Source organism: Scyliorhinus canicula, chromosome 6 (assembly GCF_902713615.1).
Source record: "Scyliorhinus canicula chromosome 6, sScyCan1.1, whole genome shotgun sequence".
Taxonomy (NCBI): domain Eukaryota; kingdom Metazoa; phylum Chordata; class Chondrichthyes; order Carcharhiniformes; family Scyliorhinidae; genus Scyliorhinus; species Scyliorhinus canicula.
The window spans coordinates 61343223-61365794 of record NC_052151.1 but is presented as its reverse complement, the minus strand read 5'-3'; the positions used below and the strand labels follow the sequence as shown (position 1 = coordinate 61365794).

The following is a 22572-nucleotide window of genomic DNA, read 5'->3' as shown; positions in this document are numbered from 1 at the left end:
TGCCATTTTTACATTTGACAGTGTTCTGTTTATTCCAGAATTCAGGAATTGAAAAAGCCTTCCTCTTTGATGTAGTCAGCAAAATCTACATTGCAACAGACAGTGTACCAGTAGACATGCAGACTTATGAACTCTGCTGTGACATGATAGATGTTGTATTTGATATATCCTGCATATACGGGTTAGTAACTGACTGAATTTGTTACAGACAGAAAGCAAAGCATTTTTTTTTCCTGTTAGTACTAACATTATAGATATTTGCTTTTCTTTACTACTTCTATTTATTTATTTTCACCTGCCCTTTAAGTAGAAGATAGGCTGGTCGCTTTCTCCACTCTGTCAATACCACTGAATTAAAAGCTCACAGAGACGTGTGGGAGAGCCTCATCATTTTTCACTTCTAAATTTTTAATTTGTTTTTCAGACAGTGCTGCATTCTGGTAGCACAGATGAATTTAGAAATGCAATTGGCAATAACCAACATCCTACCATTCTGTCCTCTGGTACATTCATGTCAGTGCATCTGCGCAAACACTGTTGTTAAAGGCTAGCTCTGCTCAAGTTTCCAGTGCCTATACAACTCTCTTGCTCTGTTGGTTTCACATCTCTCTATTCTAGTTTTCATTTAAATGGCCAGCGTCAAAGAAAAAATAACTCCATCTTACAAGTGTCAAAACAACAATCAATTATTCCTCAATTCATAAAAACAAAAGCAAAAGAAAAAACTGCACTTGCTGATAATCTGAAACAAGAGCAGAAAGTTCTGGAACTCCAGTCAATCAGGCAGTGTCTATGGAGTGAGAAACAGGGTTAACGTTTTGGATCGATGACCTGTCACCTGAACTCGATTCAAAACTTCTGTCTTGTTGAGCCATATTTTAAAAATATGTATCTATTTCTTCAAAGTCTTGTTTTCACACTCTGTACTCGGACTCTGCAGATTATTGTTCCATAACTTCTGAACTTCCAGTCCCAAATGAGATTGGGTTTTTGTTTTCCTTTTAATTATAGACAAAGTGTGAAAAGCATGGATGCCAGTAATATGCAACTTAACATGAAACTGAAAAGCAAAACTGTAACTTTTAGGCTTTAGAAAATGGTTTTCTTGCTAAGGGAAACTCCAGAAGAAAACTTGTGCGGAATCACTCTGCATGCAAGCTTCCCAAAACAAAAGTTGATTTTGCCGACCGGAATCTTTTATTTTCGTATGTCCTGGAGAATTTTAAGATCCCAATGGACAGCACGGTAGCATTGTGGGGACAGCACGGTAGCATTGTGGGGACAGCACGGTAGCATTGTGGGGACAGCACGGTAGCATTGTGGGGACAGCACGGTAGCATTGTGGGGACAGCACAGTAGCATTGTGGGGACAGCACGGTAGCATTGTGGGGACAGCACGGTAGCATTGTGGGGACAACACGGTAGCACAGTGGGGGCAGCACGGTAGCATTGTGGGGGCAGCACTGTAGCATTGTGGGGACAGCACGGTAGCATTGTGGGGACAGCACGGTAGCATTGTGGGGACAGCACGGTAGCATTGTGGGGACAGCACTGTAGCATTGTGGGGACAGCACGGTAGCATTGTGGGGACAGCACGGTAGCATTGTGGGGACAGCACGGTAGCATTGTGGGGACAGCACTGTAGCATTGTGGGGACAGCACGGTAGCATTGTGGGGACAGCACTGTAGCATTGTGGGGGACAGCACGGTAGCATTGTGGGGGACAGCACGGTAGCATTGTGGGACAGCACGGTAGCATTGTGGGGACAGCACGGTAGCATTGTGGGGACAGCACGGTAGCATTGCGGGGACAGCACGGTAGCATTGTGGGGACAGCACGGTAGCATTGTGGGGACAGCACGGTAGCATTTTGGGGCAACACGGTAGCATTGTAGGACAGCACAGTAGCATTGTTGGGACAGCACGGTAGCATTGTGGGGCAGCACGGTAGCATTTTGGGGCAACAAAGTAGCATTGTAGGACAGCACGGTAGCATTGTGGCGGCAGCACGGTAGCATTGTGGGGACAGCACGGTAGCACTGTCGATAGCACAATTGCTTCACAGCTCCAGGGTCCCAGGTTCGATTCCGGCTTGGGTCACTGTTTGTGTGGAGTCTGCACATCCTCCCCGTGTGTGCGTGGGTTTCCTCCGGGTGCTCCGGTTTCCTCCCACAGTCCAAAGATGTGCAGGTTAGGTGGATTGGCCATGATAAATTGCCCTTAGTGTCCAAAATTGCCCTTAGTGTTGGGTGGGGTTACTGGGTTATGGGGATAGGGTGGAGGTGTTGACCTTGGGTAGGGTGCTCTTTCCAAGAGCCGGATCAGACTCGATGGGCCGAATGGCCTCCTTCTGCACTGTAAATTCTCTGATAATCAATATAGAATAACATATAGAAGGGGTCCGGTGTGTCAAAAATTGGATAGCTGGTGTACATAATAATAAGGATTGGAGTAGCTCTATTGTTCTTTCTTTGGATTTAACAAAAGCATTTACTGAATACCATGTATTCTCTTGACAAAGCACACTGTAGACATCCAGATTTTATTGCACAGATTTTCCACTACACGAGTTACTATTGCACACTGCAATTTTTCCTTTTTTTGTAAATATTTTTATTGAACATTTTAAAATGTGTGTACCAATACAAAAACATAACACAAAAACAAGAACAGCCCCGCAAACCCCTACCCACTTCCCCCACTCCCAACTGCTGACTGACCAGCTCTTTAAAATACTTAACAAGCAGTTGCCATCTAAAATGGAACCTCCTAATCAACCCCCTCAGCGTGTATTTAATTTTCTCCCAGTGCAAAAATTCCAGAAGGATCCCAGCCACACCGAGACACTGAGTGGAGAAGCTGACCTCCACTCCAGCAGAATAAGCAATCAGCGCTCCCGCCTGCAACTCCCGCAGCTCCGACACCCCAAATATGGCCTCTAGAGGACCGGCTCGTGTTCCCAGCCCAAGATCAACGACATGGTGCTGAAGAAAGAGCCCAAAAAGTGTGTTAGCTTCGGACATGCCCAGAACATATGTACATGATTTATTAGGCCCCTCCCACACAGCTCACACTCACCTGTTACCCCCTCAAACACCCGGCTCATCACTGCCCTCGTTAAATGTGCCCGATGGACCATCTTCAGTTGTATGAGCCCAAGTCTCGCGCACGATGACGTGGCTTTCACCCAGGCCTCACACCACACCCCATCCTCCATTTCACCCCCTAACTTCTCCACCCATTTTGCTTTAATTCCCTCCATGAGACCTCACACTACAATTTTTCCTTCTGAATTCTACAAATTACTTTTACAAATCTAACTTTATTTTTTTGAAATTAAACACAAAACTCTTACAAAAGTCTTACTGATTTTTATGATAACTTATTAAACCTCTTCCTCAGACAGGAAAGTATTATACAGTGTAAATGCAATTCGTATTTTTAAAAATAAATTCCACTGTAATTTGAATGGAGTTCATACTTTTGCAAGTTCAGTGATAAACCATGTTGTCTGACTATTAGCCTGACTAAATTTACAAAGACTAAATTCAAGACATTCATTAAATTTTGCTGGAACTTGCATGTAGCTGGATACTACCAAAGAGTGTTTACAAACCTCCCTGTTGAAATGTTGTCTTGTCCAGGAGCAAATTGGAATCTGTTGATGTTCCTGAATTAGTGTAACAGCTGACGATGAACACAAACCTTTGCCATCAGCAAATGGCCATTTCATTTGATTTCATGAGACACGAAGTCCAACAAATCAGTACATTAACACTCATGGCAAAGACATTGTGCCCATTGTCATTTTTAATGTTACCTTTTTAACGACTTCAGAAATTAAATCATTTATTGGACATTTTTTAATTATTTAGATTTATTTGTCAAAACGCTGTTACATTTTTGGGCGTTCACATTAGATACTTCATTTGGGTTCAGGTGGACCGACTCCCGTGACCTCTAAGAACCTTAGGGAGTTTTTAACCTTCCTGGTATCTAGGTAAATGTAAGCAATCCAGGGGACAGAACCCTTTTCAACGTACTTTCACTTGTGTATCAGATGGTGCCAGGTGATCTCCTCATCCTTTCGTGGGGGAAGAGTATATTATGTAATAAACCTGGGATCAGGCTATAAATAACCCAACAGTTGTTCTTTTATTTTAACGTTCAATGAGAAAGGCAAACTACGAACAGTGAATTTGCAGTAAGTAGAAACTTTTACCCATCTCAGTGTCAAAACAAAGAAGCTTTGTTGCTGCACAAATGCTCAACATTAAAACTGATGTGGATATGCCGGCGTTGGACTGGGGTGAGCACAGTAAGAAGTCTTACAACACCAGGTTAAAGTCCAACATGTTTGTTTCAAACACTAGCTTTCGGAGCACTGCTCCTTCCTCAGGTGAATCATTCACCTGAGGAAGGAGCAGTGCTCCGAAAGCTAGTGTTTGAAACAAACATGTTGGACTTTAACCTGGTGTTGTAAGACTTCTTACTGTAAAAGATTACAATTGATCACTGAGACACACTCACTCACTTAATATGTGTTGAGAAAATACTGCAAAAGAGTTTGTTAGCTTTGTACCCTTGTTGGCCACAGGCTGACTGATGCTGGGTGAAAGTTACCAGATATAACTGCATAATTCACAGTTCTGGGACCCAGGATTGTTCATGAAATAGATTAAAGAGAACAATAGCCCTTCCCCTCTTACAAACCTTACTATGTCTTTAATTCAGATTTGACCATCAGTCACAGAATATCAGCTACATAGGTTGAAGTATGTGAACGCAGGACATTATGATTTTGTTCAGTTAGTCACCAGAGATATTACGAAACAGAATGACACCCTATTGATTCTGCACTGGACTGGTATTAGTAGATTAAATCCCCTTTTGTTCAACAGGAACAAACCATAGACACAGAGTAATGTCGTCGGCTGTAACAGTAATTCTCTGTAGCTTGATGGGTCAGCCAGATTTGAATTCTGTGCATGCTGCAATTGGCAATAGAAAATCAAATAAATAATCCACTATTGAAAAACTATCCAAGGAATTAGGTCAGTGTGGATGAGAACTGTCTTTAACTTTTTGGGATGGGAGTTTGAATCTAAACATAACAATATGGAAGACCAGTTCTTTTTTTCCAGCCCTGCCACAAACTCTATCCTCAGCCATCAATTACTTCCCCTGCCTGGCTGCAGTTTCAGATTGCCCCAGGGTGTTCTCCTCCTCAGCATTCTCTTCACCCCATACGCTTCTGGATCACAAATATCAGGAAAGGATGACCACATCTCTCCTTGGACTGCAAGGCCAACTGGACAAGTCTCGTCACCTTCTTCCAATGAGATGGTGCCATCACTCCAATGCAATTAGGGCAATGCTGTGAGGGTGGTGTCCACAGCGAAGAACTTGGTGCAGGAGGTGCACCCATGGCGGGGGATGTCCGCTTCAAAACTCAGTACACAATCTCCATGGCTGATGGCATGAGTTCAATGGTTCAGGGCTTCAAATGTATGGTGCAGGCACGAGTGGGAATCCAGGAGTGTCAGCGCCAGATGGCGGGGCTTCTGGATCTCTTCCAGCTGCCTCTCCACCTCGTGGAGGAGCACAGGGGCTCCCGGGCAACCAGAAAGGAAGAGGATTGGCAGTTCAGCCTGGGCCTTCCACCAAGGAGACCTTTGGGGTGTCCTGGCCATCTGACCCCCCCCCCCCCCCCCCCCCCCCCTGTGAGTGACACACCTCCAGCCCCACACATCGAGGGGGGAAGCATTGCAACACCATGCAGTCAGAAAGTAGACCCAGACCTTCAAAGTCCAAGCCCCCTTGGAAACACCCACCAAGGTCATCTCTGGCAACATGGCGTGGAAGACAGCAGGCTGCTTCAACCCGTTAATCCTGGGGACATAGTGGGTAGGCGAGGGAGAGTAAGAAACTGTAGGAACCAGTGGGAATGGGTGAACCAAGGCACTATCAGAAATACACCACTATTGTAATGCAGCTCTTGAATTAAACATCACTTTGTTCACCTACAGATCATTCACCATCATTTCTTGGCATCATGCTCCACAAACCCCTGCACACACTCCGTGTTTCATCCCTGTGCAGTGTGATACTGGCAGCACTATGTCTCTCCCACCTCCCGCACTGATGACTCAGTCAAGATGTGCTGCCACCCTCCATCCCCATAAGGTGATCTCCCCCCCCCCCCCCCCAGCATCAATGCTCAGTCTTCTCATTTCTGCCCCTCATCTCCATTAATGAGGAGGCCAAGGGCTGACAAAGTGTTGAGAGGTTGCCCACCTCTAATAGATGTGGAGAAACACACCAGGGCCCTTGACCTTGACGAGGGCTGCAGTAGCTGAGATAAGTCTTCCAATATTTTCGAATCCCATTGGCAAGTCACGTTCAGCTCTGTCAGGCAGCTATCATGAGAATCTACATCTGGAACCACATTAGTGATTTAATTAGACTCCATGGTGGGAGAGCTATTCACTCCCCAGTCCAAGTTGTCCCCAAACTGAGAGGCTATGAGATCGACCCCAGCTCTTTGGCCCATGCGGGCACTGACCATCACCTAAGGCTCTTCCTCCTCCTGTTTTGACCTTCACTGCCCTCCCTGACCATCTCCTCATCCGAGGATATGTGTTGCTCTCCCATCTGCATGATTATGGAGAGTGCAGCAGTCCACAATTATGTGGGACACCCTCTGGGGACTGTGCTGGAGGGGATACCTCCGACTGGTCCAAGCAGAACTGCATCTTGAGCAGTCCAATCGCCTGCTCGGCCAGTGCATGTGTTGAAGCATGAGCCTTGTTATACCGAGTCTCTGCTGGTTTTTGTGGCCTCCTCACTGGCGTCATCAGCACTACCTCTTGACCGCGAGGAGCCATCCGTCCACTGCTGCTTTCCAGCATTATGTGGTCACAAACAAATGAAAGAGCCACTTACCTGATGAAGGAGCTACACTCCGAAAGCTAATGATTCCAAATAAACCTGTTGGACTGTAACCTGGTGTTGTAAGTCTCCTTACTGTGCCCACCACAGTCCAACACCGGCATCTCCATATCATGACAAACAAGTTGAACACTGAAGGAGTGGAAGCCCTTATGATTCATGAACGGTGCTGCATGACACCATGGAGAACACAGAGTCACATGGATGCAGTCTATCACCCTGCACCTGGGTCATGCCTGCTAAGTGGGTAATGCCCATGTCCCTGCAGTCTATCACCCTGGCAACCTGGCTCATGTCCCAACCAGGTTTAGATACTTGTAGGCCCTCAAAAAAAGAAAATCTGTAACCACCCTTATACATTTGTGTGTGGATGACTGATAAATGTCACACATGTCACCCATGCTGCCCTGAAATGAGACACTTTCATAGAGGTTTAGAGCAGCAGTAAATTAAGGGCCACGGGCAGTGGGTGTCCTCCCATTCTATGTGGTGCCAGCTCTTGCAGGACGTGGCAAAAGTGATTCACCATTTCCTGGGTCAGATGGAATCGTCTCCGTCACTGAAGCTCCAACATCTGCAGGTTGAATGTCTGAAGTCGGAAGACCATTTGCAGGTGGTGTCCCATACAAGGCTCCACCATCTGTGGTGCTGCTCCCGGAACAGCCACGGGCCCAGCCTCCCCCTCCTCTGCAGGGCGATGGTCCTGGCCTTGTACTTCAACCTCTCTGCTGCTGCTTGATCGCTATGAGTAGAATAGCCAACTCCATGATTCTTCAGAATCAAACACTGACAGGAAGAGAACACCAGAGGGAGTGATGAGGATTTCTGACAGAACCCTGCCCGTCAGCCCTTCGCACCTCTTGGACATTCACCCATTCATCGGGGGATTTCAAAGATGCTGCTGCATCTTCCACTCCCGCAATGACCTTCAACGGGTGAGTGATGATAGATATCATCATCACGCCTTGCATAGAGGAACACATCAGTGTTATTCTACTACGTTAACACTTTCAATGCTTGGGGCCAACTCGGAAGTGAGGTAATGTTTGGTTAACAACCACTATGTTCAACAGTTCAGTGGATAGATGCATTGTGTGGTGTGTTGTGCCACACCTTAAAGATCAGGAAAGTGACTGTTTTGATTGTCAACTGTACTTAATTAGCTGGTTGCATTTGCAGGGTAGCAATGGGCCCACCACAAATGGTCATCAAGCTAGAAAAGAGAACATCATCTGAGGCCACTGCTCCTGTGACTCTTGCTAGAAAATCCAAACGTGGAGACGAAGGAAAGATAGGACTGGATTCAGCTGTGATCTTTCCCTCATTCCTCAGTCAAAAACATTTATCAATGTTAAACATGGTTAAACATTTCTTAACCATCTAAACAATGTTAAAGAGTGGCTGTTTATGTAAAGTAATTCAGTAGGCCGGTGCCATTAGATGTAATTCTGAATGAATCACTGTCTTCAGGAAAGCAGAGCAGAAATTGGGAAGGAAAGAGAAGCCATGCCCACTCGCAAATTAACAAAGCAAATCTTTAGAGTTTGCTGAACTAATTGGTCCTGCCAAGGGAAGGAGAAGTGATAAATTATTTCTGTAGCTTGATATTGCCACCTCAGTTGTTCATGTAACTGTGCGCTACTTTTTCAGGCTTCGAGAATTTGGTGGAGGAAATACATATGATAAAGAATCCGTGGCAATCATAAAATTGAACAACACAACAGTTCTGTACCTAAAAGAGGTGACAAAATTCCTTGGTCTAGTATGTTTTCTTCGGGAAGAAAGCTTTGAGCGCAAAGGTAATCTTTTACCTATTTTAGAATATAATTGCTTATAATCATAAAAAAATCTTGTTAGCACGTTGCTTTTGAAAATTACTGTAGCAAATTCCAAATACATGTATGACTGAAAGTAGACATTTTGTTTATTTTTCTCAATAATTGTTTGCTTTAACATAGGCTATTCCTACGTAACTTAATCTTCGACGTTCTTTCTGCCCCGAATCAGAAAGGCCAATACACTCTTACTCAATGTCTCTTCACTGGCACATTCAAGATCATCAATTCACCATCTGTAGAACTACTAATATTAACCCAAATCTTACAATTTCATCGACATGAGTATGGGCATGCTGCAGTGCCCTGGTTATGCACTCACTTTAAGGCTGTCATTCCAAAAACAAAAGTTTATTTAAGCCACATTTGTCGTTGTTGGTCTTTTTTTTCTTTTTGGAGTATTCTGCAGTGGTTTCTAATAGACCAGCTAAGAACTGGCACGGTTCACTGCAAATACAGTAGGCAGAATTTATAACCTTAAGGTAATTTTAAAAAAAACATGAATTGGGAAGACCCCACCGATATCTTCACAGGGTACCTGAAGATGACAATAAATACAGACTTGGTTATGTTGTTCACAGCTTCAGAATTTTAAAAACAAACTCCTTTACTTGTTTAATTTCTTGAGTTCTGCAAAGTATTTTGCTGATCCTACAATACCCGTCTTTAGTTGCTTTCCAAAGATGATACAGCCACACATAAACACTTGTGACTTATTAAAATGTGATCATTTCTGCCTCTACGTTCACCTATAAACAACAATTCAGCCTGCAACCAGATATTGATCCATCAAATTGCTGAAGTAATTACTGCGGATAGTGTGCATTTTACTGGGTGTTTGAACTACATGTTTGTGATTGTGGAGGGGGAACTAAACTCTAATCTTGTTTGAAGTGAGTTTGACTTTGATCCTTCTGATTTCTAGTTATTTATCCCCTCCGTTCAAGTTAAATATTCATTCATTGAGGAATCAGACTTGCCAGATTGATGTGCCTGAACAAAAGACCTTGACTTCTCATTAAAAACCACAAACTATTGAGGGGACGCATATGAGTTTGAATGTGATTGTTGCCTTTTGGTACTTACTAGAATACATTTTCTTTTTTTTTACACTGCAGGTTTAATAGACTACAATTTTCATTGTTTCCGCAAAGCTATTCATGAGATTTTTGAAGTTCGCACAACCATACTTAAGTATCGTAAACAGCACAGAGGACTGCAAAGAAGCAAATTGGGAACTCCCAATGGCACACTCGGACATCAGTCGTAATGTTTGCCATATTCAGCAGTGTTTCTGCTAGCGTGTTAGCGATACTAAGTAGCTACTGTGATAACAATGCACTGATATGCATGAAGATAATGCTCAGGGTGTTAATACTGATAGAGAAGTTGCTCTAAAACAAGTAATTTGTAAAAAGTATATTTTTCTTTAGCGGATGCTGAAATCATATGTATTTATCATATGTAACTTCTATCTATTACAAGGTCTCTTCCTGCTGAAATTGTAGCAGTTTAGTTCAAAGTAAATTAATCCAGTTTAATATGCTATAGCTTTCTGTGTTCACAGGACATGAGTTGACAATTTCAGAGAATGTCAAGTTTCTGACATTTTAATCTCCTGCTGGTGCACCTAACTTGAGACCTCTTTTTGTTTTTGTCTCCGGTTTCCTCTCCCAAATAGGTTCACTGATCCCTCTGGCACCTGCAGGGCTGCAACCATGAAGATTATTTACAGAGATAAATGTCCAGCTGGTTTTGTTGTCATTGTAGGCTAACATGCCAGGAGATGGGTCATTGCCCCTTTAAATGACAGGAAATTACTTTTTTCTTTGTAGAAGCTCAACTGAACATCATTTCTTATGTTAACAAACTACTAGAAGAGATGTTACTGAGGTAGTTGTCATTGGCTCAATCCTATCTAGCACCTTACCTAAGTAGCCATTCTTCATGGGAGACACGAGGTACGGACTTGAGGGTTAGCAGGCAAGTCCATTATGTAGGAGGTAACACAGCCAAGCTTGATACTGTCCTTGCGGAATATTCACAGACTCACAAAAACTCTTCCAGGAGTTGCTGATTAGAGAGCGGCTGCGTGAGAATATGTCTTATGGTCTTATAATCAAGTAAGGTAGGAAAGTGGAGTTGAGGATTATCATATCAGATAAATCACAATCTCAATGAATGGCGTAGCAGACTTGATGGGCCGAATGGCCTACTTCTGCTCCTACGTCTTATGGTCTTTGCCCCTGACTCGTGCAGGTATGTTGTGGGTTGCTGGGATTCAGTGAAACATCTTGCCGACATGCCTCATTCCATTCTTTGCAGAACAGATTCCAATGGTGGCATTGAGAGACTAAATAGTCGCTTCTGTTCTTCGAAGCTGAACCACTTCAAACTAATCGTAGTCCAGGTTTGAATTTAGCATTGAGATTCCTGAGCACAAGTTGAATTGTGACTTTTAGAGGGAAGATTACTTAGAGATGAATACTTAATAAGGTAACGGTGCTCCAATACCTTGGGCGGGATTCTCCCGCAATTGGCGGGATGGCCCGATGCTGGCACCAAGAACAGCAGAAACCACTCCGACGTCGGGCCACCCGTAAGTTGCGGAATCCTCCGCACTTCTGGAGGCTAGGCCGGCGCCGGAGTGGTTGGCACCTCGCCAACCGGCAGCGAAGGTCTGCCGTGGTCTCGCACATGTACAGAACCGCCGGTGTGTTCTTGTGCATGCGCAGGGGGTTTCTTCTCCATGCCGGCCATGGCAGAGCCCTACAGAGGCCGGCGCGGAGGGAAAGAGTGCCCCCATGGCACAGGCCCGCCCGCAGATTGGTGGGCCCCGATCATGGGCCAGGCCACTGTGGGGCCCCCCCCCCTGGGGCCGGATCTTCCCGCGTGCCCCCAGAGGACTCTGGTAGATGGCCTACCAGCCAGGTCCCGCCGTGATGGACCATGTCCATTTCACGACGGCGGGACTGGCCGAAAATAGGTGGCCACTTGGCCCATTGGGGCCCGGAGAATTGCCGGGGAGGGGGGGGGGGGGGGGGGGGGGGGGGCACTACCAACAGCCCCAGACCGCATGGCGTGAACCCTGCCCCCGCCCAAAAACTGGCGACGGAGAATTCGGCAGTCCGCGTTGGAACGGCGGGGCGGATTTCACGCCGACCCCTGGCGATTTTCCGACCCGGCGGAGAATCCTGCTCCTTATTCTATTTGAACTGAAACCAAAGAGTACAAATTCTGTTGAACTAAGCAGAAGTTCAGTTTTTTTTGAGTGCCAATGCACTACGTCAATTATGCAGTTTTAGTCAGATGGCACTCTATTATGTAGATTATGTAGCTGGCTGTTATTTATATTTTGTTCTGGCTGAGAAAATAAAATAATATGCTGATTTAAAAAAGAAAAGAGGCTCATATGTTGGACTAATAAGAAAATATATATTTTTTTAAATGTTTATCAAATAATGTTCATAATAACCAAAATCATTCAAAACAATAAACCAAAGTTACACAATCAAAGATTACAAAGATACACTAACTAGCAAAAGTACAGATTAACCCAAAAAATTAAACTAAACCTTTTACCAGCTGACAGTGACTAGCTTCTTAAAAAAGGAAATGAATGGCTATCATCTTAGGTGGAACCCTTCTACCAATCCTCTAATAGTGTACTTAACCTTCTCCAAATGTAAGAAAGACATGAGGTCACCCAACCAAGCCAAGGCACTGGGCAGAGTAGAGGACCTCCACCCAAGCATAACCCGCATCCGGGCTATCAACGAGGTGAAGGCGAGGACATCCACCTTCACCCCCCACTGAAGCACCAGCGAGTCTGAAACCCCCAAAATGGTTACCAGCAGACTTGGATGTAAATCGACATTGAGTATTATTGACATGGTGTTGGAAGTAATAGGCCCAAAATTTAACAACTTGGGACACGACCAAAACATATGAGTGTGGTTAACTGGCTCCCAAGAGCAACGCTCACACTTGTGCACCCTGGAGAAAAATCCACTCATCCTCGCTTTAGTCATAGGCGCCCTGTGTACCACCTTGAATTGGATCAGATTTAGCCAAGCACATGAAGACGTGACGTTGACCTGTGAAGGGCCTCACTCCATACCTCGTCATCCAGAATGGGACCCAATTCATCTTCCTATTTTGCCTTCACGTCTCTCAACAAAACTGGCTCTGCGGAGAGGATATGGCTGTATCTGTCTAAAAAAAGTCCCTCGCCAGATCCAGCCAAAGACAGAATACTCTTCAACAGGCAAGAGGGTGGCACCAAGGAAAAGGAGTGAAAAGCCAAGCGTGAAAAATCGCGAATTTGAAAATATCTGAACAGACTGGAACCAGGCAGTGACTTTAAACGTCAAGTCCAAACCCACTGGGTAATTATTGCAGATGGGGGCTAGTGAAGACATGGAAGAGTTAAAAATGCTGACCAAACTGCTTCAGATTCTCAGGATGGACACCACCACTGGATTCAGGGAAAATCTTACCAGAGAGAAAGACAACAATGCAATTACTATTGCACCAAAGCTAGAAACCGCGCAGGAGCTCACTTCCACTTGTCCCCATTTGGAACCACAGCACGATCGTCTGAATATTGGTTGCTTAATAGTAAAATAATAAATTGGGTAAAGCCAATCCCCTGACTGCCTATCTCTAGAGCAAAAGCCCCACAGATCCTTTGAGTCTTACCCGCCCAAATAAAGGAGGAAATTAATTTGTTGACTTTGACACAAAAGGACTTGGGAGAAAGATGGAGACATTGAAAAAGAAATAAAAGGGGCAGTACAGTGGCGCAGTGGGTTAGCACTGCTGCCTCACACGCCGAGATCCCACGTTCGATCCCGGCTCTGGGCCACTGTCCGTGTGGAGTTTGCACATTGAAATGAAATGAAATGAAAATCGCTTATTGTCACGAGTAGGCTTCAATGAAGTTACTGTGAAAAGCCCCTAGTCGCCACATTCCGGCGCCTGTCCGGGGAGGCTGGTACGGGAATTGAACCGTGCTGCTGGCCTGCTTTAAAAGCCAGCGATTTAGCCTGGTGAGCTAAACCAGCCACATTCTCCCCGTGTTTGCGTGGGATTCGCCACCACAACCCAAACATGTGCAGGCTAGGTGGATTGGCCACGCTAAATTGCCCCTTAATTGTAAAAAATGAATTGGGTACTCTAAACTAAAAAAAAAAAAATCTTGGGAGTACGTTCATTTTAATAGTCTGAACTCTGCCCGCCAAGGACAGGGGAAGGTAATCCAACCTCGAAGTCGAACTTGACACCGTCAACCAGACTAGCATAATTTAATTTATGAAGCAAGGCCCAATGTGGGCCACCTGGACCCTCAGATAATGAAAGCTAGACTTGGTAAAGCGAAAAGGTAGCATCCCGGGGGGTTGACTTGAAAGCATTCGCTCTTGTCCAAGTTCAACTTGTACCCCGAGGAACCAAAACTCTTCAGCAGCTTCATTATCTCGTCCATAGAGGGTACTGGGTCTATAATATAGAGAGTAGGCCATCCGCGTAAAGGTAAACCAATGCTCCACCCCTCCTCTATTTATTCCCCCTCCATTTAACAGAGGAGATCTGCACTATAGCAAGCGGTTCTATTGCCAAGGCAAACATGAGTCGAGACAGTGAATGCCCCTGTCCCGTGCCCCTATTCAACAGGAAGTAGCCAGAGTTCAGAGCATTTGTATGAACACTAGCAGTGGGGGCCCTATACAGTTATCAAATCCAGGAGATAAACTTGCCTAAATCCAAACCTCAAAAGAATCTCAAACATATACTCCCACTCCACTCTATCAAATTCCTTTTCGGCATCTTGGGAAGCAATCACCTCCGGTTTGGGCACCAAGGAGGGGAAAAGGCAACATTTGGCAGGCAACATATATTGGCTGACAATTGCTGACCCTTAATGAAGCCTGTCTGATCCTTCGGGATCACTTCTGGGAGGCAGGGTTCAAGCCGCAGCGCCAGCACTTTGGCAAGTAACTTAATATCCGCATTTAAGAGTGAAATAGGCCGATACGACCCACACACTGTTGGGTCTTTGTCTTTCTTGAGAACCAAGATGGTAGAGGCCTGTGTGAGGGTAGAGGGCAACGAACCCAGGGATAAGGAATCATTAAACATATCCAGATTTAAAGTAACCAACTTCTCTGCAAACATCTTATAAAGTTCATTGGGAAAGCCATCCAGACTGGGGGCTTTACCAGTCAGCATCAACTCAATGCATTTCAGAATTTCCTCTGGGCCCAATGGAGATTCCAACTCCTCTCTCCCATCACAGCTGGGATGGATAAGCTGCCCAAAAAGTCAGTCATGACCGCTCCCTCAGCCGGAGGTTCTGATCTACCAGGAGATCCCGGTAGAACGATCCAAAACCTACATTGGCCTGAGGAGGGATGAAAACCAGACTGCAGCTTGAGTTATGTACATGTACAATCTCCTGGGAAGCCGCCAGTCACTTCGGTTGATGAGCTAAGAGGCGGCTGGCCTTCTCCCCGTTTTCATAAAACATACCCCTCAAGTGTTGCAGCTGACCCACCGCTCTGTCTGTTGACAATAGCTCAAATCGTGTCTGCAGGTTTTTCCTACTTGCCAACAACTCGGGTTGTAAGTACTGGCGGTCCACTTCAAGAATGGAGTCCACCAGCCATCAGTTCTAGCCTTGCTGTTTTCACCATCTGCACTTTGTAGGAAATAATCTCCCCACTGAGAACCACTTTAAGGGCTTCCCACAGCTTAGAAGGTGAGGTTGACTCACTTTTATTAAATTTTATATATTCCCCAATGGCGGTGGACATGCATTCACAAAATATTTTGTCTGCTAATGATGCTGTGTCCAATCTCCATGGTGGGATGCTGGGAGGGGCCTGACTCTAGTGTCAAATCAACAAGGTGCAGACATGATCCAAAGTCACTATCGTTGAGTAATCAGCCACCATCACAAAAGGAAAGTGAGACCTATCTACCACAAGAAAAATCGACCCACGTGTATGCCTGATGCACATATGAGAAACATGAAAAATCTTTAGCACCTGGGTGAAAAAAGCGCCAAGGATCTACCCTGCCCTCCAATCTGTTCCATGAGAAACAACAAAGCCCAGGCCATCACTGATGGAGTCAGAGATTTGAGCTTGTACCGATTCAGATTAGGGTTCAGAACACAATTTAATTCCCCACTCAAATTAAGCGAATCTAAATCAGGGAGGGAAGCCAGCAAATTATTAATAAAATTCGTATTGTCCCAGTTTGGAGCATAGATATATTAACCAGAACCACTGGAGTGCCCGCCAGAGAACCACAGACAATAACATGTCTGCCATTGGGGTCAGCCAAGATCTTAGTGGCAGAAAGCTGAACCCTTTTATCAATTAATTTTGCCGCAGCCCGGGCCCTACCATCAAAATCCGAATGAAAGATTTGTCCCACACACCCCTTCCGCAGCCTTGTCTGGTCTCTGACCTGCAAATGAAACACCACGTTGGAATTTAAACTCTTATGATGAGTAAATACATTTGACCTTTTCACTGCACAATTCAAGCCCCTGACATTCCAGGTGACCAAACAAATTGGGGGTCTCCCATGCCCCCTCAATCCAGCGGCAGCCATTTCCACCAAGACAGATTATCCAATGGACGCATAAAAGGTACACCAACCAGACCCACCCAAGATAGCCACCAAACCAAATCACAGGACTAAACAAAGAAAAATCTGCAGCCACCGTCAGCAATCTATCCCCAATCCCTACCCCCTCTTCCTTACCTCGGATGCTACCCTACTCAAATATGCATTGTAAGGATGCTCCTATTTAAACCTGATTTCCGTCATGTATTTCCTTTTTTATCTGTTATCTTGGATGTTGTAACTTCTGTATCTGGACGATTACTGAAACCCCCCCCCCCCCCCCCCCCTCAGCAAAGATGCTATTTGATCTGGCCTCAGGGCACCACCGGTACTAGTGCTATTTGGTCTAGCCCAGGAATTACATATTTTGATGGACTTGGCTGGCAGCAAATTGGCTACTTTGATATCCAGGGACTTGACTGGCTCTCGATGATGATTGGTGCCGGTGTTCCAGAATGCTCTGCCAAATTCCATTTTGGAATTGTCCCATTTTGTAGAGTGAAGTTCACTTTTTGATTAAGAGGCTTGGAGAGCCACAGTTCTCATTCTCTCTCCTGATGACCTCCCCAAGGTCCTGAAGAAAAGGCCCTTCTCTCTTTCTCTCCACAGCCAGTAAAACCTGTTGGAAGATCCAGACCAGCACAAGCAGGCTGGGTTATTTGAAAACCTCAGTTTAAAATCTGATAAATTGGAGAACTCTAATCTTACCTCAGTGAGGCTGCTAACTGCTAGTTCTGACTGAATGCACATAACAGAGGATCCAATCCAACAAGTGGTTTTCAACATGCCGCATACTGAAAAGATAGCCAACTACAAAGATACATAGAAGATAGGAGCAGGAGGAAGTATTTTGGCCCTTGGAGCCTGCTCTGCCATTCATCACGATTATGGCTATCATCCAACTCAATTGCCTAATCCTGCTTTCTCCCCATAACCTTTGATTCCATTCGCCCCAAGTGCTATATCTAACCGCCTCTTGAATATATTCAATGTTTTAGCATCAACTACTTCCTATGAACTCTTTGGGTGAAGAAATGTCTCATCTCCATCCAAAATGGTTCACCCTGAATCCTCAGATTGGGACCCCTGGTTCTGGACACACCCACCATTGGGAACATCTTCCCTGCACCTATTGTGTTTAGTCCTGTTAGAATTTTATAAGTCTCTATGAGAACCCCCTCATTCTTCTGAACTCCCGTGAGAACAATCTCTCCTCATATGACAGTTCCGCCGTACCTGGAATCAGTCTGGTAAACCTTCGCTGCCCTCCCTCGAGAGCAAGAACATCTTTCCTCAGAAAAGGAGACCAAAACTGCACACGATATTCTAGGTGTGGCCTCACCAAGGCCCTATATAATTGCAGCAACACATCCCTGCTTCTGTACTCAAAACCTCTCGCAATGAAGGCCAACATACTGTACCAACATACCAAAGATGTCAACATCAGCAATAAGGACACATCGCTCATTCTGCTGTATTTTAATCTATATGATTTTACCCCTTTCTGTGTGCGTATGTCTTGTTGTGATTGGGTAGAGGTGGGACGGTTAAAGGAGAAAGTAATAGATTAGTAGGCCGTTATTTGAGTTTAATTATTGCATGTTTTAACTCTTGTTATAAACAAACAGTTTTTGTGTTTTACTTACAAATCTTATGCCTGTAAGTCATCGGAGCAGTATAGGGACAAAGATCTTGAAATCTTTCTAAGAATTATTGGTTAATTCATTTATGTTGCAACTCTGGGTGATGCGGGGCTGAAATTGACCGTGCCCTAACCCAAGGTGTCGTAACAGCATGCAGCTAGCAGCAAGGCAAACTTAAATAACTAAAATCTACTTCTAATGAACCTAAACCTAAACAAAACAAGAACTCTAAGCTCATTATCTAAAAAAACTATTATAATGAGCTGCAGTCAATCCTTCAACATACTCCCATTAGCTAACAATAGGTTATATCCAACGGGCGAGATTCTCCGCAAATGCAGAGAATCGTAAAGGCTGCCGTGGGACAGGCCGTGACCCACGGAAGCCTTCACGCCCACATCCGGGGCCGATTCTCCCCCCCGGGCGGGCTAGGAGCGCGGCCCCGTGCGTCATGGCCGCACGTCAAGCGTCACGCCGGCTGACGCGTCCGATGACGTCAGCCGCGCATGCACAGTTGGCGTCTTTTCCCTCAGCCGCCCCGCAAGACGTGGCGGCTTGATCTTACGGGGTGGCGGAGGGAAAAGAGTGCGTCCGCTACGGACGAATGGCCCCCTTGGCACGGCCGTGGTACTGCTGTACCAATCGGGCCCCCAGATGCCCCAAACGGGCATCTGCCGCCCGTTTCACGACGGCAGCGAGCAGGTATGTTTGCTGCCGTGTTGAAATGGGCGTGAAGGCCAGGCCGATCAACCCATCAGCCTCGGAGAATCGCCGCTCACCATAAAAAACGGCGAGCAGCGATTCGTGACGTGGGGGGGGGGGGGGGGGGAGAATAGCGGGAGGGCGTGAAAAATGTCAGGAGGCCCTCCCGCTATTCTCCCACCCGGCGTGGGGGGTGGACAATCGCGCCCAACAGGTTTGTTTCGAATCACTAGCTTTCGGAGCGCAGCTCCTTCCACAGGTGAATGAAGAAGTGGGTTCCTGAAACACATATATAGCCAAAGTTAATGATGCAACAAGATACTTTGAATGCAAGTCCTTGCAGGTAAAGTCTTTACAGGTCCAGATGGAGTGACTGGAGAGAGGGATAATCACAGATGAAAGAGGTGGGAATTGTCTCGAGCCAGGACAGTTGGTAGGATTTTGCAAGCCCAGGCCAGATAGTGGGGGGTGAATGTAATGCAACATGAATCCAAGGTCCCCGGTTGAGGCCATACTCATGTGTGTGGAACTTGGCTATCAGTTTCTGCTCAGCGATTCTGCGTTGTTGCACGTCCTGAATGTCGCCTTGGAGAACGCTTACCCGGAGATCAGAGGCTGAATGCCCTTGACTGCTTTAGTGTTCCCTGACTGGAAGGGAACATTCCTGCCTGGTGATTGTCGTGCGATGTCCATTCATTCTTTGGCGCAGCGTCTGCTTGGTCTCGCTAATGTACCACGCTTCGGGACATCCTTTCTTGCAATGTATGAGGTAGACTTAATAGGTAGCCTGAAACTTGATTTTCAGTTAAGCTTATATTCCAGCTCAGCTTCTTCCTTGTATATTTGACATCCTCCCCCCCACCCCGGAGCCAGCGGCACTCATTGTGAGCATCAACCTGAACATTGAGTGTGCAAGATGCCTCCCTGTTGTCTGAGCTCGTGCATGAACCGAATTGGGCCCCATCAGCCTCAACGGTCTTGATGTCTGGGTATAGGGGCCGTCTGCGCTCTCGCTCTAATCGCACTCCCCGGCGGGGGAGGGGGCGGGGCCGGGAGCGAGTCGCACCGGATCCTCCGAGTTTCTGCCACGTCACAAAAGGTCAAACATCCGCTCGGGTTCCGCAGGGCGAGTCTGAGAGCAGGCGCAGCAAGAGCGCCGTGGCTGTGTCAACCAGTCGGAGTTTAGTGGTGTGTGTTAGTGTCCGCGAGCGCAGGGTGAGAGGCAGGTCGCAGTGTCCGCGAGCGCAGGTGTATTGTGACGCCGCAGTGTCCGTGAGCCGGAGCCGGTGAAGCGGCCGTGGCGCCTACAACATGGAGGGTCAGTACAACCTGAGGAACCCAGGTGAGTGTCTACATCGACAGTGGAATCTGGAGAACAAAATCTCCTGATCCTATCCAGGACTACAGCACCCCCCCCCCCCCCCCCCCCCCGTGTTCGAAAAGGCCGGTCTTATTTCCCCCTGACTGTGTCTCTGCGGTTCCCCCATCATCCTCCATTCCAACTCGCCCATCGCCTGTTGTAATCTCTACACAGCTCCTACACCTGGATGTCCGTGTGAGTGATGTCTAACTGTTCTCGTACTTGCTGCCCAGGCATTGAAGGCCCGAGTTAGGCCGCACTCCCGGCGCTACCCCAGAATCCATTTGCTGTTGTTGGGTAACATGGTCAATGCCTCCTCTCCCTGGGCTGAATGCGACACTGGTCGTTAACTTGCCTTGGGTGGGGTTATGGGTCAGTCCTTGGCCACTTTTTGCATCTTAGATGTAGGAAGGATGATAATTAAGCCAATTCCACCCATGTCATTACCTTGTCTGGCATTTGGCATGCTTGGTTTCATTGATCAGATCACTGAATACTGGAGTTGGGATGTATTGTTGAAGTTGTACAAGACATTAGTAAGGCCACACTTGGAATACTAGTCACCCTATCATAGAAATGATGTTATTAACCTAGAAAGAATGCAGAAAAGATTTACCAGGATGCTACATGGACTTGATGTCAATTTTAAGTTGGAAGTCTGACAACACCAGGTTAAAGGCCCAACAGGTTTGTTTTGAATCAAGAGCTTTCGAGCGCAGCTCCTTTTGACTTGACACATTTGACTTGATGTTTTGAGTTATAAGGAGAGGCTGGATAGATTGGGATGTTTCCCCTGGGGTGAAGGAGGCTTGGGGTGAGCTTGTATAGGTCTATAAAATAATGAGGGACATGGATAACATCTTTTCCCAAAGGTAAGGGAGTCTAAAACTAGAGGATATAGGTTTTAAAGTGAGAGGGTAGGAGATACAAAGGGGCCTGGGGGCAACTTTTTCACACACGGTTATCTGTGTCTGGAATGAGCTGCCAGAGGCAGTAGTGGAGGTGAGTACAATGTTGTCTTTTAAAAAGTGTTTAGACAGTTATATGGGAAAGCTGGGTGCAGAGGGATATGGGCCAAATGTGGGCAATTGGGATTAGCTTAGTGGTAAAAACTGGGTGACATGGGCAAGTAGAGCAGAAGGGCCTGTTTCCATGCTGTAAACCTCTATGACTTGGAGGAGTAGGAACAAGAGTAGGAAATTCTGCACGTCAAGCCTGCTCTGCCATTCAATACAATCATGGCTGATCGGACACATCAGTGCCCTGCGCACACACTATCCCTATAACCCTTACAGAAAAGGGAATTATTAGGAAAAATCCTCAGGGACAGTGTTAATCCCCACTTGGGAGGCAAGGATTAATCAAGGATAGTAAGCATAGTTTTGTCAAAGGGCAATTGTGTTTTACAAATTTGATTGAATTTTTTGAGGTGGTGTGTAGATGAGGGTGGTGCAGTTGATGAACTAAGAAAAGTACAGCTCAGGAACAGGTCCATCAGCCCTCCAAGCCTGTGCTGACCATGCTGCCCGTCCAAACTAAAATCTTCTACACATCCAGGGTCCGTATCCCTCTTCCCATCCTATTCATGTATTTGTCAAGATGCCCCTTAAACATCACGATCGTCCCAGCTTCCACCACTTCGTCCGGCAGCGAGTTCCAGGCAACCACTACCCTCTGTGTTTTAAAAAAAAAAAAAAATTGCCTCGTACATCCCCTCTAAACCTTGCCCCTCGCACCTTAAACCTATGCGCCCTAGTAATTGACCCCTCTACCCTGGGAAAAAGTCTGACTATCCATCCTGTCTATGCCCCTCATAATTTTGCCCCTCTATCAGGTCACTCCTCCACCTCTGTCGTTCCAGTGAGAACAAACCAAGTTTATTCAACCTCTCCTCATAGCTAATGCCCTCCACACCAGGCAACATCCTGGTAAATCTCTTCTGCACCCTCTCTAAAGTCTCCACATCCTTCTGGTAGTGTGGCGCCCATAATTGAACACTACTGCAAGTGTGGCCTAACTAAGGTTCTATACAGCTGCAACATGACTTGCCAATTTTTATACTCAGTGCCCTGGCCAATGAAGGCAAGCATGTTGTATGCCTTCTTGACTACCTTCTCCACCTGTGTTGCCCCTTTCAGTGGAACTGTACATCAAGATCTCTGACTGTCAATACTCTTGAGGTTCTACCATTCACTGTATATTCTCTACCTGCATTCTACCTTCCAAAATGCATTACCTCATGTTTGTCCAGGTTAAACTCCATCTGCCATCTCTCCGCCCAAGTCTCCAAACGATCTAAATCCTGCTGTATCCTCTGACAGTCCTCATCGCTATCTGCAATTCCACCAACATTTGTGTCGTCCACAAACTTACTAATCAGACCAGTTACATTTTCCTCCAAATAATTTATATATACTACGAACAGCACTAATCCCTGCGGAATACC

General features: G+C 46.0%; 2 protein-coding genes and 1 long non-coding RNA gene across 3 annotated transcripts in view; 2 read left to right on the top strand and 1 right to left on the bottom strand.

Moving 5' to 3' along the window:
• The window catches only part of LOC119967184 (ras-related GTP-binding protein D-like), a 52635-nt gene extending 40451 nt beyond the window's left edge, over window positions 1-12184 (top strand). Inside the window, exons 5-7 of the mRNA XM_038799358.1 lie at window positions 39-181; window positions 8602-8750; window positions 9905-12184. Coding sequence (XP_038655286.1) covers window positions 39-181; window positions 8602-8750; window positions 9905-10056 — 444 coding nt within the window. The 3' untranslated portion in view covers window positions 10057-12184. The remainder of the gene's footprint in view (window positions 1-38; window positions 182-8601; window positions 8751-9904) is intronic.
• The window catches only part of LOC119967186, a 41160-nt gene extending 21417 nt beyond the window's left edge, over window positions 1-19743 (bottom strand). The window contains exon 1 of the long non-coding RNA XR_005460933.1: window positions 19368-19743. This is a non-coding gene — a long non-coding RNA (uncharacterized LOC119967186). The remainder of the gene's footprint in view (window positions 1-19367) is intronic.
• A 150-nt stretch (window positions 19744-19893) lies between these two features.
• ube2j1 (ubiquitin-conjugating enzyme E2, J1) overlaps window positions 19894-22572 on the top strand; it is a 72206-nt gene continuing 69527 nt past the window's right edge. The window contains exon 1 of the mRNA XM_038799359.1: window positions 19894-20108. Within this exon, the coding sequence (XP_038655287.1) occupies window positions 20078-20108 (31 nt within the window). The 5' untranslated portion in view covers window positions 19894-20077. The remainder of the gene's footprint in view (window positions 20109-22572) is intronic.